Source organism: Scardinius erythrophthalmus, assembly GCF_964197995.2.
Source record: "Scardinius erythrophthalmus genome assembly, chromosome: 14".
NCBI classification, from domain to species: Eukaryota; Metazoa; Chordata; class Actinopteri; order Cypriniformes; family Leuciscidae; genus Scardinius; species Scardinius erythrophthalmus.
Window position 1 is genome coordinate 17,036,153 of NC_138234.1, and position 23,793 is coordinate 17,059,945.

General features: G+C 36.2%; 3 protein-coding genes across 11 annotated transcripts; 1 reads left to right on the top strand and 2 right to left on the bottom strand.

Annotated features, from left to right (window-relative positions):
- Positions 1-629: 629 nt before the first annotated feature.
- On the bottom strand, positions 630-2,213 carry LOC308702497 (protein BTG1). The gene is made up of 3 exons (XM_081385395.1): positions 2,011-2,213; positions 1,703-1,839; positions 630-1,412 (listed from the first exon to the last, which is right to left on the bottom strand). The coding sequence occupies exons 2-3, from the start codon at positions 1,821-1,823 to the stop codon at positions 1,075-1,077; spliced, it is 459 nt and encodes a 152-aa protein (XP_081241521.1). The 5' UTR covers positions 1,824-1,839; positions 2,011-2,213; the 3' UTR covers positions 630-1,074.
- On the top strand, positions 1,802-13,576 carry atrip (ATR interacting protein). 3 transcript variants are annotated; one of them, XM_081385393.1, is made up of 15 exons: positions 1,802-1,856; positions 3,134-3,220; positions 3,686-3,998; positions 5,118-5,197; positions 5,389-5,559; positions 5,636-5,751; positions 8,260-8,360; positions 8,453-8,536; positions 8,622-8,748; positions 9,869-10,513; positions 12,011-12,153; positions 12,231-12,322; positions 12,403-12,489; positions 12,688-12,946; positions 13,116-13,576. In XM_081385393.1, exons 3-15 carry the CDS (start codon positions 3,698-3,700, stop codon positions 13,187-13,189), a joined length of 2,280 nt encoding a protein of 759 aa, XP_081241519.1. In that variant the 5' UTR covers positions 1,802-1,856; positions 3,134-3,220; positions 3,686-3,697; the 3' UTR covers positions 13,190-13,576. The 3 variants fall into 3 exon arrangements, with proteins under 3 accessions (XP_081241519.1, XP_081241520.1, XP_081241518.1); XM_081385394.1 differs by lacking the exon at positions 1,802-1,856 and having other exon boundaries at positions 2,904-3,220; positions 5,121-5,197; XM_081385392.1 differs by lacking the exon at positions 1,802-1,856 and having other exon boundaries at positions 2,980-3,220.
- A 1,050-nt stretch (positions 13,577-14,626) lies between these two features.
- shisa10.1 (shisa family member 10, tandem duplicate 1) lies at positions 14,627-23,441 on the bottom strand. Of its 7 annotated transcripts, none has more exons than XM_081384296.1 (6): positions 23,100-23,441; positions 20,702-20,904; positions 19,066-19,225; positions 18,650-18,774; positions 16,472-16,687; positions 14,627-15,797 (listed from the first exon to the last, which is right to left on the bottom strand). In XM_081384296.1, exons 2-6 carry the CDS (start codon positions 20,760-20,762, stop codon positions 15,619-15,621), a joined length of 741 nt encoding a protein of 246 aa, XP_081240422.1. In that variant the 5' UTR covers positions 20,763-20,904; positions 23,100-23,441; the 3' UTR covers positions 14,627-15,618. The 7 variants fall into 7 exon arrangements, with proteins under 7 accessions (XP_081240422.1, XP_081240421.1, XP_081240419.1 ...); XM_081384295.1 differs by lacking the exon at positions 23,100-23,441 and adding an exon at positions 20,994-21,155; XM_081384293.1 differs by lacking the exon at positions 23,100-23,441 and adding an exon at positions 20,994-21,093 and having other exon boundaries at positions 18,650-18,789.
- Positions 23,442-23,793: the final 352 nt, after the last annotated feature.

Consider the following 23,793-nt stretch of genomic DNA (forward strand, 5'->3'; position numbering starts at 1 on the left):
TGCTAAAAATGACAATCAAATGTTCGCCCGCTCTGAATGCAATTTATGGACTGTATCTATAAAATGATGTCATGAACGCATGACTTTTTTCTTTTTTCTGTTTGAAACCGAAAAACAAGTGAAAAATCACAAAAGGCTCAATGAAGTTTATAAATAATGCAAGTATGTAATATATACAGTGTGTGTTTTATATATATATATAAATAATATAAATATAATTTTGAATTGCATAATTTGCATATGTTTTAAGCAGTTGGACATTCAGGGGGTTCTGTTTTGTATAGAATTAGAAAAAATCTAATTGATTTAAAAAAAAGAATACTAAAACAATATGTGAGACACTTTTGAAGGTTAAGGTTTGTCTAGTCATACCATTAAAACATTTTTAAATAATTAAGCAGTCACTAACTGTTACTAATTTAATTACACTTTTTTAAAAATTTAAGCCAATTATGAAAATGAAATTTTGGAATGTATCTTGTAAATATTTAAAATACACACAAAATGAAAGAAATGTCCTTTAAGATCACCCATATAAAGTTTAACCCCAGACATTTTTTTTAATTTTGTTATTTATCGAGTAAATTTGTTCAGAATTCTTTTCATTAACTGAAGAACATCTTTTTTTCAACTTTGCGTTTAATATGTAACACAATGGCTTCTATTATATATAAATGTATTGAATGGCAGTTGTTGAACTAGCTATTTCCTACAGGCAAATTCCAAATAAACAAATATAAGTTTAGGAAGAGTAAATCATTACATCAATATGATAAGGAAGGAAGGATTAGTTTATGTAGTTACATGCCATGGAATAACCACAAAAGACTTTTTTTTTTTTTTTTTAGAAATTCATAGAAAAGCTTTTTAATAGAAATTTAAAAAAACATATTCAACATGACTGTACAGGGAGCTTAAAACATACATTTAATCAAAATACATTTGTTTTCACCATGAGGTCAATAGGATGAAGATTTCACCATTGATAAAAAAAAAACAAGATTTAAAAAGAAATCAAATGTGAGCAATGCCTGATTTAATGCTCACACACAGCTCATTAGACAGAATTATTCTTCAGCTGGAGCAAGTCATCATGCCGAAGGTTTTGGACGCGCTCGACTGTCCGATTCTCAGTTTGTCTTTGCAGCTGTCCTTCTGATTTTTGTCCGGCGGTGGCGTGGACTCGTAGAGGACACATATGGACCCGTCCTCTCCAATCCGATAGGACACTTCATATGGGTCGACCCACATGGTGAGTTCACTCGGAAGCAGTGAAAAGAGTCGCTCTTTTGTGAGTCCGATCGTACAGGCCGCTTTGCCTATCAAAGGGTCCATCTTGTGGTTGATCCGGATGCACCTGTAACCCGAACCTCGGCAAGGTGCATTTGGGAACCAATGGTGCTGATAATGATCTACAATGAAAGAACAAAGTTAGGCCTTGGCACAATCAAAAACGGCCTTTGATTAGCATTACTTGCCAAAGTATTCCTTGGGCTTGGTACTTTAAGGCAGATTGGGGGTTAAAATGGTTTAAGTTTCAATGAATGGACTTTGGTGCTGCAATAAACTGAATCTGATCTTCAGCTGGTTTTGTTTGTAACAATAAACAATGTTCATTTTTATTACAATGTATATCATTTGATCTATGGTTTGCTTGAATTCACTTTGAACAATGGAAAGATCATGTCCAATCCTGTCTTACCCCCTAAAGATTCTTCCAAAGAGAATCTGAATTGTTGCAGCTGTTCTTCTGAAAGCAGTCCCGTTCCCCTCAACAGACGTGTGACAAAGTTAGCAGCAGTCGATACCTCGGTTTTCATCATGAAGTTTTTGCATGAGCTGAAAGGGAAAACGAGGTAAAACTGTGATACACCATCAAATGTGAGCACGAACGAGTTTTTTAAGATCAATCAGCTCGAGTACATCTAAACTCAACAGGCCTGGCCAATGTCTTTGGCATATTCCTTTGTTCAAAACAACACGAAAAATCGCGCCTTAAAAGCTACTGACCTGCTCCAGTGAATCGGTATACGGATACAGAGAGTTTCCACAGCTGGTGCGAGCGTTTTTATTAGCGAAGTGGTAAAAACGGGCAAATAATTTTCTCTTTTTAACCGCGAACTTCCTCCTTCGGTGGTTGTACGAGTACGTGCAGCTCCAGTTCTGCGCTCAGATGGTAAACACTCTGCAGCCACGCGCCTCCGCCAATCAGAGAGCGAGTTCGAGGTGACGTCACAAACGAGCTATTTCCATAAACAGACGGTGTCTCACGTATCAAACTAGCAAAGTTGTTACTATGAGTACTTTTATATTCGTATTCATACTGTATGGTGCATGTAATTTATTATATGCGTTATTTAATTATTTTTTTCCGGTCTGTGTGTGTCTCAGTGATTTGTTTCGTATTAAACAATTTCACGTACTCAACTTGAATGCATGTATTGTGAAAGTTTTATGATTAAAAAAACAGTCTTCACTCTTCACACATATAAAATGCTGTTTGGTAGTTTTTTAGCAGCTTTAATTTTGTTGCAGTCCACAACTTTAAAGCAACAAAAACAATTGTGTCCATGTTCATGTTTTAACGTGTAATGTAACCGTGTTTTTGTTGTGTACCCATAGCATTTGTAATAGCTTTCGATGTTAAGTATATTTAGTACAGCTATTACATTACTATACAGGAGGCTAAGTAAATACAGGCTACATGCTGAAACAACTTTTATGAGAACTTTTCATGTCTACGAACATTAAAAAAGGAAACAAACGTTTCCCAACGCACCGTCATACACGTTAAGATAACTTTTAATTTACTTGTTTTAAAAATAAAACTTATTTTATTACGTGTTTTCTAAATGGGGGAAAACGCGTTTGTGCATAACACTTGTCTCATGAACGTCTCCGTAGTACCAGAGAATGTCTTTGGTCAATGGACCAATCATAGCGCACCGTAAAACACTGGAGCCACGCTTTAGCCAATCAGGTGAGGTTTTACTACCGCATGCGCTTTCGTCTGGACGCATGATCCTCCTCCACACCGAATGAGAGGCACAGCTCAGAAATGCTTTCAGCTTCACAAGTTTTGTATTATTTTGTTTATTTAGTCATTTAGGTTTATGTTAACAGCTCGGAGTAGCTCTTTATTTGTGTTTTGTCCAGCATGGTGTGTGTTTGACGAGTCGTAGCAGGTCAATGCAGGAGTCTGAGAGGGACACTGAAGCAGGTAACTGATAAACCTGAGCACTTTACCACAGTTTTACCATAATAAGCCCACTATGTGACTCTACAAGACTATTGCATGTAGGTTAGGTATTGTTTTCCGCCTTTGGATGGGAACTGGATTATTTACTATGGACATCTAGTATTTACGATTATAAATTACATTCAACTGCTTTTTCACTACTGACATTAATGACATTTTACAACGTGCACAAACTGTTATATCGGAAAAGGATACTTTGCCGCCCAAATTGAATAGTGTGTATTTTATATATATATATATATATATATATATATATATATATATATATATATATATATATATATATTTTTTAATTATGTATTATATATATATATATATATATATATATATATATATATATATATATATATACAATTTTTTTATTTTGAATGTTTTCATCATTGATCATCAATGAATATTAATTATGATTTTTTGATTTCCCAAAAGCATCTCATTGTCATGGACTTCCCACCAAGCAAGAGACTGAAAGGTCATCAGGTGTCAGCCGGACCCGACCCGTTTGATGATGACATCGACTTCACCCAGGATGACCTGGACCAGATTGACATCATCGCGTCCCAGGCCGTCACAGGAGACGTCCAGAACAGTGGGTCAAAGAGAACGTTTGGTTCTGTGTTCGCTTGCGCTGATGAGCAAAGCAAAGCATCTGTGCGATCAGGCCGAAAAACATTTGCCATCGGAGACGGCTGCAGCAGTAGCGCACATAACAATAAGGAACCTCCAAGAAAAGATGTGTTTGGTTAGTATGAGATGTTTTGGACACACATTCCACAAGTCTTTTGTTTCCCAAACACTCCCTCTGTCTGCTTTTGGATTGAGAACTTTTCCCCACAGTTCTTTGCATAGCTCATTTTTGCATTATATTATGAACTCCGGATATGTTATTTTGTGTTTCACAGAGCAGATTTATACTAATAACAACAACAGCTGCTAATGATTTTATTATTTATTTATATTATCATTTATTATTATAATTACTAATTAATTAATAAGATTTAATTTAATACAACAATCTAATACTATAATATATAATGATATTTAGAGTTTTTATTTAAAAAAATAATTAAATTAAATTATTTGAAATAAAATTTAAGTATTATTATTATTGAATATTTGAAATAATAATTATTTTTATTTCTTTGCATTGTATAAAAATGCAATATAACACTATTATTATTATTAATGTATTTTAAGTCTAAATAGTAAATAATCTAAATATTATTATATTAATATATTATGGGATTTTTACATAATGCAAAAATTAACTAGGCAAAATACCGTGAGACATAAAAGATTTCAAAAATAATATTATAATAATACTTTTAATAAGATTAATATAATAATGCTCTTTTAATTTATAACCAAAAAATCAAATTATTATGTTATATTGGATTTTTATACAATGCAAACATTAACTAAACAAAAGACTGTGGGTATTAGACTTTTAAAATATTTCAATAATAATAATGTTAATAATACTCATTAAATTTAATAACAAAAAAAACTCATTATGTTATTGGATTTTTTACACAGCAAAAATGTATTAAATTAAACAAGTATTATTAAATCTTATTATCATATCAATGATAATAAGTATTATTATTACTGAATATTTATTTACAAATATAACATAATAAAAGTATTTTTAAATTAAATTTAATAAATATTATTATGTTAATTAATATATAATTAAATGTATTGTTATTATATTATTTTGAAATATTTTATAACTCTTATTCCCACAGTTCTTGGCACGGCTTTTTATAATAAATATATAATGAAATGTTTCATGTAATTTTTGCATTATGAACTTTGGATGGGATAATCTAGAAATGTAACCAGTTTGTGTCTCGCACAGCAGATGGTCATTCCAGTAAAGATGGAGAAGATCTGCACTACAAGCAATTAGAGGAACAGCAAGCAGACCTGAAGAAAAAGGTGTGTTCTTCGTTTGGTCGGTTTGTTGTGGTTAATAGAAAATCACTTTATGTGCTCTCAATGAGACCCCTTTTTCCTGAACTCCACTTTTTAGACAAGGCTTCTTACACCAAAACACCCATCATTTAGTTTCTCCTGATTTAGGATTTAAAAACCAGTTCTCATGTGTCTGCATTTCTGTTCACACTCAGCTGAAGGAGGTAGAGGAGGAGATCCTGATGAAGAACGGAGAGATCAGAGTCTTGCGGGACTCCCTGAAACTGGCCAATCAGGAGAAGGAACAGCAGCGGCAGAGCCAACTCGCCCTGGAGAAAGAGAAAGCTCAGGTTCAGAGCGAACGGGAGAAGGAGCTGTCCAGGAAGGTACAGCACACAAGCTTGACTGACGTCCCGATGAAACGTTTCGCATGAACTCACGGAAATGCTGGATTTACCGCAGGTGCAGTCGCTGCAGTCGGAGTTGCACTTTAAAGAAGCCGAGATGAATGAAATGAGAGGGAAACTTCGGAGCGTGGAGCGTGGAGGAAAGCAGCCCGGCACACCTGCGCGAAACATGTAAATACAACTTTGATTTTTGTGTGTCTTCTTCCAGAGGAATTGGTAATGAGAAACAATTGTTCTGTTGTCTGCACTGTTACAGCTTTTGGTCAGCATTTCTTTCTTTTTTCCTTTTCTTTGTTTACATGAGCATGTCTCTTTGCACAGTTTCAGGCAATCTCATGTTAATCTTGAGTACCTATAGAGTAGTATTGCATCTTTCAAATCTCCAAAAAGTCTTTAGTTTTATTATATTTATAAAAGAAAGATAGGCTGTACCGACTCTTTCCGGAAAAAAACGAGCGGCTGGAGGCGGGCCGTGTGGGCGGAGCTAAAGCTGTGCTTACGCGCCGATAACTAACAACACTCAGACATTTGAAGCAGTTTTACTCACCGCCCTGTTCCAACGCACGACCGTGAACCTTTATCGTTGGGATTGCTCCATCCTTAAGCATTAGACGATCTGCAAATCCGGCAAATACTTCCCTAAAGCCGAGCACAGCGCTTTGATGGGCGTACTGCTTTCGCTCTCTTCTCTCTCTGGTCTACGGGTGCGCGCGCTCCCTTCCGGGAGAAGTGCCCTTAGGACCCATATAAGGAAATTCCGCCCCATCTGACGTCACACATGCCCATACTTGAAAAAAACTTTCCGAAATTTGTGACAAACCGGAAGGAGCATTTTTGGCACAGAAATGGGAATCCAACTCTTTAACAGTGTAAAAAACTCAGTACGCATGAAATAGCATTTCACCCCCCCTTTAAGCTTTGTATCAGTAGAATCCCGGTAGTATTTTCGAATGACCGTGCTTCCCTCCCTCATGTCCCCCTGAGACAAGAGATTTCTGTATTGTGTGACTGGAAAAAAACTCAGATGACGCAAAAATCGTCATTTAGCGTCATCTGAGGCTTTTTTGTCCAGAGGCGAGAGACTCCAGCCAGTAGGAGGAGCTCGTTCCGCATGTCTTCAACCCGCCCATAGGGGGATCTCACGATAAAACGCCGTCTTTTCAGTTTCGAGTCGACTAGTAGCCTAATTGTGTCATTTCTTCCGATACTGCCCTCTGTAACCGGTAGGCGTGGCTTTGGAGTGGCCTCGTAGGGCGGCGAAGCAAGTGCATTCTGGGAGTGCATTCAAGTGCATTTACATTTATGCTTATTTCTGTACCTGAATACTACTGTTAGACTTTGTAACTTTGTTATTTAGTATTCATCTCTGCTTGTAATTTGTGTATTGGTTCTTATTTTATTACTGAGTGTTCACTTGTTTTTAATAATGTTTGATCAGTTAAGAGCATCCTCTCTCCGCCACAACCGTCTTGCAGCACATCTTCGTCTTTGCAAAATCCTAATTACAACATCGGACAGATGACATCATATGATGCTCATAAGTTTCTTCACATTGCGTTAGTAGCTGATGACACTAAATCAGTAAAAGAATAAAAATTGCACTATAAAGATCTCCATAAATTGCCTGTTTTTGCACTTCCTGCTTTTCCCTGCTTGAGAATTTCTGTCCAATGAATGGATGACCTCAGCACACGTGTGGTTTGGTTTACAAATTTTGGTTCACTTGCAAAAAGGGCAGTGTGAAAGCGAACCACACCAAACAAAACAAAAAATCAACATTGTATTTGGTCCAGACCAAAGCAAGTGAACTAGCGGACTTTCCTGGTGTGAAGACACCCTTAGTAAATGTTTAGATTAACATTAACAAAGATTAATAAATGTTGTTGAAGTATTGTTCATTGTTAGTTCATGTTAACTAATGTTAACAAATAAAACCTTATTGAAAAGTGTTAACATTAAATCTTACTAAACATTTCAATAATAATAATAATTGTTGTATTTATTATTTTCATTAAAAATAAGTTATTGTAATAATGTATTGTTTTTGTTGTTTTTAAATAATAATTATATTTATTCATGTTGATGTTTTTAATAATAATATGAATTAGTGGTGGTAGTATTATTAAATAATATAAATATTATTATTATTATTATTATAAAAAAAGTCATTGTAGTAATTTATTGTTGTTCTTTATTAATATAATTAGTTATTTTTGTATTTAATATTGTTATATTTATCATTATTTCTAATAAATAATTTTAATAATTTGTTGTTTTTAATATTAATGATGATGATAATAATTGTTTTTTAACAATTATTTTCAAATAATTATCAAAATATGTACTAGTAATACTTTTACTATTGTGTTTATTATTATTAATAAAATATAAGTTATTTTTATTATGTATTAGTTGTAGTATTAAAGAATACTGAAATAATATAATAATAAAAAATATCACTATTACTTTTTTATAATAATATTAATTGTTAATTGTAAAAGTATTATTGTTATAAGTATTGCTGTTAAATAATATATTTAATAATAATACTTTAATATGTATATTAGTGGTCATTGTTATTATTCTAATATAAATAATAGCATTTGTTTTGTATTAAAAGGTTAGAATGTTTCCTGAAAATAGTTGATTTGTGTTTTGTTTTTTGTCGTGTTAACACAGCATTCACTCTCCTGCGAGTCGAGCGTTCATGACTAAGGAGAACTTTGCAGCCGAGTTCTCCAAGAGAACGTCTCCTATCAAAAAAGACAATCTATTAGAGGGTATGGACATTCACATTTTATGCACATTTCCTTTCCTGAGGTCTTTCCATTGTCGTTCAGTCCTCAACATCACATTTTCAAACTCTTATCAGATGGGAAACCAGCTCAGCCCAAACGTTTCCTCACAGAGGAGCCGCAGTCAGACCAAACCCTCAGATCTGACCATCAACAGGAAGGTAACGGCTGATCAAATCTCTAGCGTTTATCTTCAGTCTGTTCTCTCGGTGTGTTTGCTGTGAGTTTGTGTTTGTGATGCTGTAGGCTGTGTGTTGTTGAACCTACTGCTGCAACAACCGCTGGATCCGAGCACTCTGGGTCTGTGTCACCTGCTGTCCATCAGTCCTGCCGCTCTACCGAACGTCCTGTCACAGAACGGCTACGTCAGCTCGTGAGTATCAACAAGACATCCCATATAACACACATTAGACACTGTCTCCATGTGTTTGTGTGTCTGAAATGTCCTGAAACCTGAGAAATATACTGTAAACATTGGCTTTTACTACATACAACTGTTTGTTTTGGGAAATCTTTGGCCCACTTTCACAACATTAATCACAAAGAATGGAAATTTCCATTGCAACATTTGTAGATGTTGGTATATTCCATTGGAACATTTGAACAATGTCAACATTGGAAACGGTGATCTAATACACATTTTTAAGTCGCATGATCAGACATATTTTCGGTTCATAAAGCACACTTCACTTGGCTGGATTTTATATATTTATTGCATTTTTAAAACAGTACTTATAAAATATTATTTGTTGTATTTTATTATTTATTAAACAAAATATTATACAATGTTGTATTTATAAAAAAAAGAAAATATATATGTATATATTAGTTTTTACATCTTGACATGCTTTTTTTATTCTGAATTATTATTAAAACAGTATTATTTGTTGTATATTATTATTGATCATTAAATTATTATAGATTAATGTATTCAAATAATATATAGAATTAAGAATATTGTGTAATATATCTTCTTATCATTAATCATAATTATTTTTTACATCATGACAATTTTTTTATTTTTCATGATTTATTATTAAATAAAGTATAATGCATTTTATAATAATGTTGTATTGTTCATTGGTAAATTAAACATAGAATTTTGTATTAATTACAACAATAACAATTATATTGTATTAATTAATTATAATAATTATTATTGTTATTCATATTTACACCATGACATTTGCTTTTTTATTTTAAAACATAATTGTTAAAATATTATTTGTTGTATTTTAGTATTTATTATGGAATAAAATATTATAGAATAATGTATTAATAATAATGATTCTTATTATTTTTTTTTTTAGACCTGAAACTTGTGGAAATTTGCTAGTTATTTGTGGAAATAGCATGCATGTATGATTAAAATAACTATTAGCATTATGTCTTTTAAGTATTAGTAACTGTTTGTTAAATGTTTACTATTGCATCTTTAAATATCCGTGTAAAATGTTTGGACTGTTGTGAATTGTTTTCCCCCTTTACTTCAGGGGATCATTGACGACTTCCAGCTCGTCCTCCACAGAATTCCGATCGATTCATCGTCCTCAAACTCGATTCCACCAGCTGCAGAGTCTCGCTATGTCCGCTCTCACCGCATTAACTCTCCAGCCCTCCGCGAGTGTCCCACATAATCCAGATGCTGCTCTCCAAACCTGCCCGGCCGCGGTGCACTTCCTCCCCCTGCTCACCTTCCACATCAGCACGTACTGTCAGTCACTGGAGTCCGTCGAGAGCTCTGCGAAAGCCTCGCTCCATGGCAGCTCCCTGTCGGGATCTTCCAACTCCAGCCTGGCCTCGAGTCTGGAGGAATCTCTCAGCGGTCAGGAGGAGTTCGCCCTGGCAGCCATGCAAGCTCTCTATCACATAGTGTGCTACAGCTGTGAGGCTTTGGAGATGATTCTGTGCCATCAGGCCGGAGAGATTAACCGGCCGCAGTGTTCGAAGAATCCCCTCAGCGCCTCTGAGCATCTCATCGGGGAAGTGCAAACCCAACTGCCTCTTCTCAGAAGACTCCTACAGTTGGCCGATCCAGCGTTCATTACCGCCGCTGGCCAGAGGGAGGCGCTAGTGAACACTAGTTTGAAGACTCTTAGCATGCTGGCCAAGAGAGCGCAGGAGAACCAGCTCTTGAGGTATAGTACATGTGTCTACATGAGTGTCATGTTCTTTTCCCATTTCATAGTCTGATTCTGCCACTTACTTTACATTTAGATGACTGAAGTGGAAAGAAATACTGTGGCAACATCTTAACCCTGTAAAATCTGACATATGAAATCATGGTCACACTTTAGAGAATTGGACACTTTAGTCCAATTCTCGCTATTGACTAACTACTTACTATGACTTTTGCCTCCAAAAAACTCCTAATTACTGTTTATTAATAGGTAGTTAAGTTTAGATATTGTGTAGGATTAAGGGATGTAGAATATGGTAATACAGAAAAAGGGCTGGTTCACACAGAACACATTTTTGCTGTTAGGCTGTGTTTGCACCGAACGTTTTTTTCCCCAGGGCTAGCATATTTTTCCAATTGTTTTAAATGGGAGGGCCTCGTTTTTAAAAGCGGCAGCAGCGTGACTAGGAGCTGAGCGTCTATTTCACACAGAGTGCTAAGCGGTGGACTAGTATTTCATTTCACAGATCTGTTTCTGTATTGTTTCTATAAAACAATTACCATTGTAAAAGCAGGATGTGGCAGTTGGTCAGTGTGGTATTTGTCCCGCCCCTCCTCTAATTGGACGACTGGGTAAAAAGTGACAGTGACCACACTATACAGAACACTTCATATACATTCCAGGACCCTTTTTTTAAAGACGTCATTTTTTTAAACGATGAGGTTGACCATTCTTCAACTCGGCAACTCGGTTCCCTTGCGTCACGTCACTGGTGTTGCTCGCGGCAGAAGTTGAAAAGTTTTCAACTTTTAAAGCACCAATGCAGGCATCAGCCAATCAGGTCGCCTATGCAAATGCCCTAGCACAGATGCTAGCAGTTCATGTGACACTGGAAAATTAATTTGATTGGCTGTTGTCACTGTGATGGTCGCATCAGCAGACTCAGCACCAAGCTTCAGACACGCCCTCCATCAATCGCAGACGCCACGATGAATGGAGGGTCACACGCGAGACGCTGCAAAAGACGCAAGACGAGAGCGCAACGGTTTAAGACGTCCTTCAAGCACGTGTTTGCGGTGGAAAAACACATTCTGTGTGAATGCACTAAGGCATTAATATGTGCTTCATAAGTACTAATAAACAGCCAATATCCTACTAATATGCATGCTAATAAGCAACTAGTTAATAGTGAGAACTGGACCCTAAACTAAAGTGTTACTGGAATCATAGAACAATCTGCTTTTTTTTTTTTTACGTTTTATCAAAACTTTAGACAGACTAAACAAAAGTTTGCATACAAAGTTTTTTTTGTTGTTTGAGAAAAAAAATCACCTCAACTTTATCCAGATTCCAGACTGAGCAAAAATATGCAGTTTGGTGAAGTTTCTGATATTTATATGACCAGAGAGTAAAATGACATAGCTTGTAATGTAAATATTAATAAGCATATTATTATAATCATCCTCATGTACTTTTATTTACCAATTAAACTGTTATCTGATTTCTCAAATGTAGTCTCCAGGTTGTCATGTCGAGTCAAGTGTTGTCCAAATGCATGACTCTGGAGACGTCCTACAGAATAGTCCTTCTGTCTGTGAGATTTCTGTCGTTTATCATCTATAATGAAGAGATGGCCACAAAAATCTGCTCACATGAATGTAAGTGTGTCTTTCAGCATTTCAGAAAGTGTCTTTTTGTTGGCTTGAGTTAACACAAACCCTCCGTCTTCCCTCAGATCCATGTCTTTTTCTCAAAATATTCCAGTACGTCACCTCTAGACCGCAGAAATCCGCCTCAGAAGATATGTGGAGTCGTTTTGAACTTGAGGTGAGTTATCTTGCAGTACTTTGTTTCGAAATGTATTGTATTAAACTGTCATTTTAAAAATCCGAGTCCTCTGTCAACAGGTCATCCGGTTTTTAACCAAACTGTTCACACAGAAGGCAGAAACATGGACAGCTTTTTGTAAATCATCCTGCCAGTGTATTAATGAGGTTTGATTCAGACAAACACTAAAACTTTTCACCCCCCATATCTGTTAATTTGAAGCAAAACCAACAAAGAATATAATTGACAAAATGACTACAGAAGCACAATGGAAATGATCATTGTTCTTAAATCTTTCATTTCTGTTGAGCAAAATGCAACAAAATGGTCTGGCACTGACCATACTGTATTTTATTCATCTTCAGGTGGTGCGGACGATCGTCGTGCTTTTACACAGGCAGTGGCTGAAAACAAAAGGCAGAGGAAGTCACACGCTGAGGAATCGGACCTGGACGAGTCCTGGATTACAGGTACTGCGAGAAGCTCTGATGTTACTGCACTGGCTGCTGTTGAAGGACTCGTCCTTTTCCGAACACTGTCTGGACGTCCTGCACATGTACGATCAGGTCATTCCTGCCATCAGAGACACGTTCCGTCTGGTCCCAGATCTGTCCGAGAGCGAAGGTGGGTTCACATCTCTATATTCAGTAAGTTAATAGTAATTAATGCCAACATCATTTTGATTGGCTAACTGACTTCTGATGTATAACATTTACTGTCCTTAAAGATATTTGTTTTAAAATTAGTCCACTGTGATGCATTAAATGGTATCATATTTGTTGTTTCACTCCAGAACTGGCTTTGGAGGAGATCTGCAGATCTGAAACGGAGTACGTTGAAGACATGGATATGGAGACGGGGTCATAATGATATTTTATAACTTCATAATGAAGTTTTGCAATGAAAAATGTTCAGTGTGTCCCCTCAGAAACATTCTGTTTGTCTCTTGTCCTCAGATTTTGTCATTCTTTTTAAGACTGAGCACTAATGACCCGAATTAAAGAATTAATTCTATGTCACTGAGGTATTTTTAATTCTTTATGAATTACAGTTTTTATAAACTGAAGGACGAGTCAAAATAATTCATGACAATGACAATTTTGGGTGAACTATCCCTTTAAAATAATATTGTAATATGTAATTGTGATTGTCAAAACATTTGGTAACTAAATAGAATTTTATGAAGTTTAGTACATGTTACAATGTTTACATTGTACAATGACTGGTAGAATACAGTTTTTATTATTGCTTGACAAAAATTTCAAGATTTCAATTCCATTCTTGTGTTTTGATTCAATATTGACTAATTTGGATACATGTTTATTTTAAATTTTATTTAAAAAAAAAAATCTCACCTAATGCTGTAAACATAGAGGGCCCAATCTGCTGGTATTATTAAAGGTTAAAATTAAAAATTTAAATATAACAAAATATTAAAAATAAATTAAATATAATGCTATGTTATAATAACAATTATTTAATGACATAAGTAAAAATAGAATAAATATGTAATATAGTGCTCAGCAAAATCTCCTCTCTAGCTATTTTTTTCTATTCAGTTAACATGGTCATTAAATGGCTTTCCTGAGGTAAATGTAACGCTATGTGACATAATTGTTCTCCTGCTGTTAAATTGACCTCTTTCCGTGGTTGAAAAACACCAATTGGTCGATTTTATGTATACTTGCGGTAAGTTGTACTGCATCTTTAAATAGAAAAGTAACAGATGATCGGTTCACGTGCACTTGAACTTGAACTGAGGCGCTCAGCGATCTGTCACGTCACATTTACAAGCGCCAAACCGGTATTTTTGTCTGGATTTCGTAATAAAATTGACGGAATCTAAGAGCTGAGAATTAGTTTAATATTAAAAGTATCTTTTTGCTCCGCAAATTTTCTGTGCGCGAGAAAATGGATGTGTGTCGTGAGAGCGTGTGAAAAGTGTCAATTGCGTGAGTCTCACGTCAATGCGTGAGAGTTGGCAGCCCTGTTAGTCAACACATGAGTGAGCTCACTTCCTGTACACCATTTAACTATATGAGGTAATATCTCACAGCTGATTCAGAGACCTGCATAATAAAATGGCAAATGGTATGTGACAAAGTATTTCTAGATGTTGTATGTACTTTCTCATCAAGACCAGTGTGTATTTTTAGCATGTTGCTTAAATGTAAGTATTTTTGATTGGCATCAACACATGAGTGAGCTCACTTCCTGTATATCATTTTACTTGCCCTGTGTAGGTTTTGAAAAATGGAAAATCTGACTAAAATGAGAGAAATGATGTTTGTAGGCAGAGAATTTGACTTTAACAGTGATTCCAGTTCAATTTATTTTTATTTGCAGTTGCAAACATGGAGATGCTTAAGTATAAACATTTGAACATAAAACACTAATTATTTGAACATTAATTGTTAATAAACCATGAACAAGCATCCCAAAAATATGACCCGACACACACACCCAACAGAAATCAGTGGAAGATTGTACAGAGAGGGATAATCAAATATGAGCTAACATCATAACCCCGGAAAAGCCTGTTGCAAGAATTTCCAGATAACTAGACACTCCAGTCAAACAACATCTTAAATTTCACCCTCTTTCTGACCTTAAGTGACTTTTATTGTCTAAAAAAAAAGAATTTCACACTTTAAATTTATGCAAAGTCATTTGGCTCAAGGAAAGAGGAAAGGGAAATTTATAAAATGTGTTGACTCCTTCATGAATGCAGAATTTCTGCAACATACAGAACCCAAGTTCCATAAAATTATTCGAACACACTGAGAATGTAGTAGTTAAAGTGTCAACGTGTAATTTGCTGCATAAATAAGGCATTTTCTGGATCTCTGTGCATGAGAACACTGTTACAAACATTCATAGATGCCTAAACCTGAATGGTACAAAAATTGTGAAAATTCCAATTCACCAACTGATAAAATGTCAGTATTTTGTGCAAATTCCCAGGATAAAATGAATCTGACGATCTTAAAGGCGTGTAACGGCATTTCAAGATGAAAAACAAAGATATTCCCTTTTGCACAAATAAACAAAGTGAAAAGGTAATATGGCTTGGAGTCACAGAAGATAAAATATATATTTATATAAAATGAAGTGTAAAAGGCGAGTGTAAGGAAAACAATGCTGGCACGCAAGAAGACCTTAAAGCAATAATGATAAACACCGATCATTTTATTCCCGACCCGATTGGAATATGCTGTCCACAGTAGCTGTTCAATGCACAATTGTAGGAGACCAGGTCATGGAACTGCGTAAGCGTCTACAATCCAGCTTGTGGTTTAGTAAGCGGTCTTTGGTGGCTCCACATAGGCGGGGTTGTAAGCTGGTTGAGTCGAGCTGTAGTTTGCCGGTGGAGGCGGTTGAGCGAAACCAGGCTGAGCTGGTGGTTGTATGGGGTACGCGGCCTGTCCACCGTCATACGCAGCCTGGCTGTAGGGAGCAGGATATCCTGGGCCTCCTGCAAACACAAACACAATTACAGTTCCTCTTTGAGTCAATGAGACACTGTTGGCCCTTTTTTGTTATGCAAATAATTGTAGCAAGCTAATTTAACCCTAACTTGTTAGGCCTGAGTAAATACATACTGTTCAAAAGTTTGGAGTCTGTAAGATATAAATAACAAAGTTATAATCTAAAACTAATCTGTTTTAACAGCAATAATTACCGACAACTTATTTTCCCTAAAACACCTTTTGAGTGAAAATGCAAACAAATAATTCTGAATCGATTCACTAAAACGTTCTGAACTGATGCAAAGTAATAAATCATTTTTGCTACAGACGCTTTTAAACACCAGCCTTGCCTTTCACACTCATGACTCATACAAGTCATGAGACTAGACAAGACAGGATTGCAAAAACTACGCATGATGAAAAGCGTGGGCGGAAACACTTCACCTGTGGTGAGAACATGAAACAACTTTTACTTCCTTTTTTAAAACAAATTTTGTGGTTGAGCACCGGTTATATGTGCATTCATACTGTGTTGAATCGTTTTAAAACTACGTAATGACACATAAAAAAAAGCATAATAAAATTTCGACATTCACAACATTTACCAGCAAAATCATCATGAATATTCATACTAATAGCCCAGCCCTACAACTTTTGCTGTTCAAGCTCATTATCTTACCAGCCTCCTGATATGGGGGAGGGGGTCCCGCTACGTATGGCGGTCCCTGATATGGTGCAGTGGGCATAGGCTGCCCTCCATATCCTGGTGCCCCGCTGTACCCAAACTGAGGTGGTTTTGCGGGCTGGTACGGAGGGTACTGGCTTCCGTGGACAACAGGCTGCTGAGGGTATTGTGTGGATACCACTGTAGTTGTTGTTGTTGCTCCCATAACAGCTGTTGAACAAATCAAAGGAAAAACAACATGAATAATAGATAATAGTTGATGGAGGACTCACCATATATATATATATATATATATATATATATATATATATATATATATATATATATATATATATAGATCTGTCACAACTTCTCTGGAACCTTTCTGTCCTAATTATTATAAATGTGGGTCTCAAAGCCAACTTTGAAACACTATTTTATTTTTAAACTAAATTAATAAGGACAGCCTGATAACGTCTGCAACTGCAATCACAGCTGCAATTCATTTCTGGCACGGTTAAATGGCTAAATTTAAGATGGACCAGATAGCAACTTCTTGTTGTGTCTTAATCAGTAGAAGGCCGTTTAAAATCTCAGCAATATATATGTATATATTGACCAAGACGATTAATCAACCAACCATTTGTTTTAATTTTAAATATGTATTGTGTAAATATGTTTTTCAGTTGCAGCCACACATATCAGCCTCCTGGTGCACTCAAAAATGTTATGGTTTTTAGGTGCACTGTCGCTTTAAGAAAGGTACTAGCCTACATTCCCAGTTCCCAGAGAGGGAAGCCAAATCTATACTTTTGAAACAAATGTTATGAAGATGACACTGCAGCTGTCTATGAGTGTCTTGTGACAATGGTTCATCTCCTTCGGTTACACATGGGCGCTCACTCTTCCTGTTTGTGGTTGCAGTGGACAAAGTGAGTCAGACTGGGTGGGGAATCACAGAGTGTTATTCAGTTTTTCCACTCAAAAGTCACATTCCAGCATTTGTATCACAGGCTACAAGGTCAGAGAAAGTCTAAACTTGTGGGAAAAAGTTTTAAAACATTTCCGCCACACGGGTCAGACTCACGAAAACACGTCCAGGGGCCGGTTTCACAAAGATAGACTTTGACTATGGCTTAGATATAGTAGATAGTCAGACTTCAGATAGACATCTAAATCAGACCGTTGCACAAAGCACTTAAGACTCTGACTATCTTACGTAGGACTACACTGCAATGCATTCATACACTTTTCAAAACAAAAAACATGGCAGATCGAATAAGCGCATTCAACCGCTCAGTGCAGTTTACCCCCAGTGGAAAATATGTGTTTGTTGGGGGAGTATAACAGTTACAAGGACATTTTACTTGGGAAATTTAGCGGAGAATGTAGTAACAAAAAGAAATGTTTAAATGATGAGCCCTTGGCTGTTTGTAATGTAACTGATTGTTACTGCTGGTTGCCAAGGTAACAGAGTCTTAGACCTAAGTTAGACTGGGGGTAAGGTGTCTTATTTTTTTGGTCTAAATTAAGTCAGTCTTTATTTTTGTGAAACTTGCATTAGACTAGTCTATGAGCAAATTTTAGACTTGTCTAACACTATAGATCGGTCTAAAATAGCTTTGTGAAACCGGCCCCAGGTCGTCCATATTTCGGCCCAAAAGACTTGAATGAAATTAATATATTTAGCATAAAAACCTTCTCATTATTATAATACATCTAGACTTTGACTTTTGTTTTTTATATCTTATTATATTTATATATTATAACAGATTATTTAATGAAAACAATTTTTTTTATAACAGATTATATTATTGTAATCTAACTAATATAGTATACTAGACTAACTAATATAATATAACAGACTATATTATGATCGTGATTTTTTTTAAACCGTATTTCAGTAAAAATCATACCGTAATACATTCATTTAAATTAGCATAAAAAGGCCAATTCAACAACAACTACCATGATGTATAAACTTTCATGGACATAATGTCACAATGTATATGTCAGTGATGAGTTTCATGAGTTTCAGGTTGAGAAATTGGCAAATTTATTTTAACTGGCTTCACATCTGAATGTTGAATATGATGCCCATCAAAATATTTGGCAAGACAGACATATCTCAAATTGGAAACATGAACAAGAATGGATGCAATTATTAAAAAATATGCAAGTGTAGACACTTACGTCTGGGTTTTCTGCACATTTTGTAGATGCAGCAGCAGGGACAGACGCAGCAGACGATGAACATAATGATGAGGACCACAAGCCCCGCTACTGTCACGCCGACAGCGATATAGGTACTATCGTTGCTATAGACATAAGAACTACTGTATAAAAAATTGTCACATAAGAAACACAATTTATTGTTATAAATATGACTGGTTGCAGTTAGATTTCCCTGAAAAATGTAAATACAACAAATCTGTGGCATGATTATATGTTTAAACAAAAACAGGGATTGTGTTTGGGAAGTCATTTTCAAAACCTTGTTTAGGGATGCTAATGGCACAGAAAGAGTTGTAAATGTGAAGCTGGTGTGCTGATATCAGAATAAAACAATGAAAGCCATTATTTTTCGTGAGACAAATAAGACCGCTCACAAAATGCAGTCATCTTGTGCATCCTCGGATAACTTCAAGAATGGATTGGAGCAGCAGTATCTGTTATTACACGACCCACAGCAGAATGAAAGAAAATTGCAATCAATGGACTCCTTCCACACACCACTGCTGGTGATGTAGCCCTTGCAGTCATCATCAGCTAGACAAAGCAAAAAAGATGAGAAAAAATAAGACATATTGGCCAAAAGTATCTTAAGGAATAGTTGAAAACCTCACACAAAAGAAAAACTTGATATCTTTTACTCAACCTCAGGTCGCTCAAAACCAAGTAGTTCTGTGCGGATTTGAGAGCTACGGCAAAACCAACTGAAGCTACCGAATGCCTTCAGAAGACTTATATAAGGTCTATTTTATGTGTTTTTTAGAGTTTGAATAATAGGGATGGTTTGACCCAATCTCAAGAATCGGTATGGGGGCCGATTAAGCTTCTTTTTTTTTTTTTTTTTACTGATCGATATCGGCTATCCTAAGCCCGATCCTTTATTTTACGCCAGCTGTCACGCAGGTATTGTGCAGTAGGTGGCGCTATGCACTTTCAAGCGGGTTTGCCAACCGCCATCAAAAGGAAAAGAAGCTCAAATATGCACTTGAGAACCAATAAGGTCTGTTCTAGCACCTCACACACAATGCGCATATTTGATGCGCACTTTTGTAACAAATCATTCTTAAGTTATTTATTTACTGTTTAGTTTTATCTGCCGTCATACTGCCTGAGATATTATTGCCGATATATACGATATTATATATCGTATATACATATATATATATAAATCAATATACACACACATTCAAGCCCCTGACAAACTCTTTGTACACATTGGATTGATTTCAATAATTTTAATGTACTTGAGTGTGCACAAAGCACTGGGAAAAAGTATCGGATCAGGACTCGGTATCGGCAGATTTAATACTGATACTTTAAGTATATTGATACTTAATATTCAATGACTATAGGGCGCAAAAACTTGATCTGGACATCCCTAAATAACCATCCATTTTTCTTGCATGTAAAAGAGCAACACAGACTTTATGTCTAATGTCTCCTCAAGTGTTTCATGGAAGAAAAGAATATTCATTGGAACAACATGAGAGGCAGTAAATTAATGCACTACATGTAAGCTAACGTTATGTTGCATGACTTCTTGTGAGCAGATTTTAGACCCAAAGTATGGGGAAATACATCACTGATTTGATGTTTTCAAATCTCTGGAAACATGTTGATCAAACATTCAACACACAAAATAGTTCCAGAATACTGGAAAATTAGGCTAGGTTAAAAATAACATATTTATTTAGCTACTATAGACAATATTTGCGGAGACAAAAAAGGAAAACAACAACCACAAGTAGCCAACACTTGAAACCATTAAAAATATGACGATAAAAATAACACGTGACGTGACACATCAGAAATATACATATATGATTCATTTTCATGATACATCACGATAAATTATAGATTTAAAGTTTTGACATATCATGTCGTTTGTTTGTCTGTCAGGGTTGATCCAGCTGTATACTTGACTGACAGACATCGGTTTACCCGGACAAACCGTCGACAAGAACAAAGACTAAAGGTTAAGAAGCCTTTTCGTTAGGTATTTTATACACTCACCGACTGTCGCCGTGAATATTCCCGAAAACAGGAGCAGAAGAACCGAGACGGTGGACGCCATTCCCCTTCAATAGCGTGTTTAGTGCGGATGTTGTAATTTGAGAAGACGCCTCAGCCCTCGATCCTGCCTTGTGGAAAGGAAGGGAAAAGCCTAGCCCAGCCAAACTTTCAGGTTTAACTCTAAACCAGGAGACTGCTGACGTCTATAAACACGGGGTCAAGGATTAACGTTTTCCTGAAAACCATAGCCTACACAACACAACACCACACACATAGACGATGTTGGACCTACAACAATGGGAATCAATGGCCGAATAACGGACCGGATTTGTGTCACAACGTGGGTCTCATAATCCATAAAATGCCCCTCCCAAACGGGATCCTTTTTGTATAAAACGAAAACGAAACTAGTTGGGGCCTAAATCTCTTATGTTTACGTTATATATATTTTACCCCACCATTTATTTTCTTTATTGGATATTTCAGGATTGTTTCAAAGCAGCGTTACAGTGATAAATAAATGATGCGTTTCGGCTGAAGTCAGTTCAGTGCTGATTCAGATCCGCAGAAAAGATCATCAATTATTAAATGAGTTCATTTAATCTGTAAAGCAGTTCTGCAAAAAATGATGTCATTGTCCAACTCAGTTACAGCAGCGTCAGTATTCAGATTAATATCATTGAATATTAAGTGTTTGCTGACCCTCCTTCCAAACAGTGCGATTGCTTACAAATTGTAGTCCATTACAGATTCCAAATTACATGACAAAAAAAAATAGTTAGTAAGGTAATCCATTGCATTACACATTTTAGGTGATATAATTAAATTATTTTTTGCCTCATTTATCACATTAAATTGAATAGGATAATATTGTACCATATTGATATTAATATAATATTTGTAATATAATCTGATTAAAAGTACTTTTTTTGGAATCTGATTACGTAATCGGTTACTATGCCATACTTTAAAACTTGTTACAGAAGTAAAGATGTCACAACTTCTTTTAGGCCTACATCACAGCTTTAATTCTTTGCCTTAATTCTTAAAGTACTCCAGTTAATATGCACATTTTCTTCTCAAGCCTGCTGAATCTGCTGAGTGAACCAATGAAAATTTCACAGTCGGATGATCATGCCTTCAATGCGAAATTTCCATGGTGATGCATCCTTATGGGCATTTCATAATTTTGGACTTTTCAGGGTGTTAAATCTCTTTTTTGGTCCTGCATTTTACATGTAATACCTGCCTAATAATCTGAATATAAGGCATTTTTCACTGTAAGCCACACATCCCTCATCAGGCCTATGATCGGAATATAAACTATCCTAACAATTGTGCAAGCACTGTACAGAAAAGTTTACACGAAACACACTTTTTGTGTTAAAGGAGAACTCCGGTCAATTTTAACATGAGCTCATCTTTTTGTAAATTTGGAGTGGTGTCAGTACAGAGAACAACGACAAAAATCGGTGTTGCCTACACCGTGTTATCCTCTTTTTAAAATTTGCACCCTGTTGACTTCAATGGGACAAGTTTTAAACCTGCTTTTAGCCTCTTAACATCCTTGATGTGTCATTACAAGTGCACAGCTAATGTGAATGTTTACTTCCGAGTGAACGCGGTGAATCTGACAGCCGTAGATGTGAAAGATTTGAAAAAATGATGATAATTCAGCCAGCGCAAATACCTATTTTCTTCCTGTTTTCGGTCGAAGTCCAAAGTAGTCGATTGTCATTGTTCTCTGTACTGACCAGGGGGGCAGAGTTTTTTATTATTTTGAAGGTAACTTACCGGGCGGCGATATTTTTTTCCCAGGACGGTAAGGGAAGACTCATGAATATTAATTAGGGAAGTCATCCCTGATTGGCCTGATGACCTACCCCTAACCCCGCCCTAAACCTACCCGTCACTGGGGTTAAGACCAATCAGGGATGACTTTCCTAATTAATATTCATGAGTCTTCCCCTACCGTCCTGGGAAAAAAAATATCGCCCCCGGGCGCCGCCATTGGCTAGCGGACCCCCACCTGCTGTTAGCATCCATTTTGACGTCACTTTGACAGCGAATAACTTCACATCTGAGGCGTACTTAAAGGCGTATTTAAAGACTCCATTTGTCCATTATTTATTTATAAAGAAACACGAAAATGTATAAAAGGCTTCATTACCTTGTAGCTTCCGTTATGGCCCCGTAGAAACAATTTTTGTAAAATTAGGCTAACGATTGTGTCATAACCACGCGACTCTCTGTCGCTCAGTAGAGAGATTACCGTATGGACAGGAGGAGAAGCTCGCGGGCAATAGGGGGGGGCGTGGAGGCAAAATGACAAAATAATTAATCACAATACATAGCAAAAGTTTCTCCTGCTGCTAGCTCATGGACACCTCCTACTCACACTCTCCGTCTCTGCAAGTCTCGGAAGGGAATGATTCAGATTTCTCTTGGCACAGCTACTAGAAGACAGACAGGTTGCTCACGTCACATCTACGTACTCAAGCTCAGTTTGAGTCTGCGCAGTACGCTCGACCCCCAGGAATTAAGAGTTTCAAATTGACTTCACTTTGTCTCCGTTGAATCCAATGGGGTCGCTGTGTCCATTTCTTTTACTGTCTATGGTACTGACAGCACTCCAAATTTACAAAAAAAAAAATTAGCTCAATGTTAAAATTGACCAGAGTTCTCCTTTAATCGCAGTTCATGAAGGTTCAGGTTCATGAAGGAATCATTCTTTCACTCTAATTTCTTTTTCAGTGAACCTGTTCTCAAATAGCAATGATCAGGCTTGTTTGAAATGCCAAACGCCTCGCAGTGAAAGTAGACAAGAGTAGGCGGCAACAGTCAGAGGAGAAGTGAAAGTGCAGTCAAGATGGACATTCTCACTTCTTGTAGTGAATCAGCCACCTACTGTATAACACCAAAGGCGGCTATTGCACGAATCACACTTGCTAATACATTTAAATTCTTTTTTTTTTTTTTATAAAAGTAAATATGAACAAGACCCACTTTTATTTTCCCTACTGATGATTGAAGAAATATGTCACTAGAGAGATTGACATTTTGAGTGAATATTATGAGGTCAATTTTTGAAG

Coding starts and splice junctions, on each gene's coding strand:
- LOC308702497 (XM_081385395.1), bottom strand. CDS start 1,823: ATGATGAAAACCGAGGTATCGACTGCTGCTAACTTTGTCACACGTCTG. Junction 1,413..1,702: donor TTTGGAAGAATCTTTAGGGG/GTAAGACAGGAT, acceptor CTTTCATTGTAG/ATCATTATCAGCACCATTGG.
- atrip (XM_081385393.1), top strand. CDS start 3,698: ATGGACTTCCCACCAAGCAAGAGACTGAAAGGTCATCAGGTGTCAGCC. Junction 8,361..8,452: donor AAAAGACAATCTATTAGAGG/GTATGGACATTC, acceptor AACTCTTATCAG/ATGGGAAACCAGCTCAGCCC. Junction 12,323..12,402: donor GGAGTCGTTTTGAACTTGAG/GTGAGTTATCTT, acceptor CTCTGTCAACAG/GTCATCCGGTTTTTAACCAA.
- shisa10.1 (XM_081384291.1), bottom strand. CDS start 20,762: ATGGCGTCCACCGTCTCGGTTCTTCTGCTCCTGTTTTCGGGAATATTC. Junction 16,688..18,649: donor AATGTGCAGAAAACCCAGAC/GTAAGTGTCTAC, acceptor TTTGTTCAACAG/CTGTTATGGGAGCAACAACA. Junction 15,798..16,471: donor TCCCCCATATCAGGAGGCTG/GTAAGATAATGA, acceptor TTGTGTTTGCAG/GAGGCCCAGGATATCCTGCT.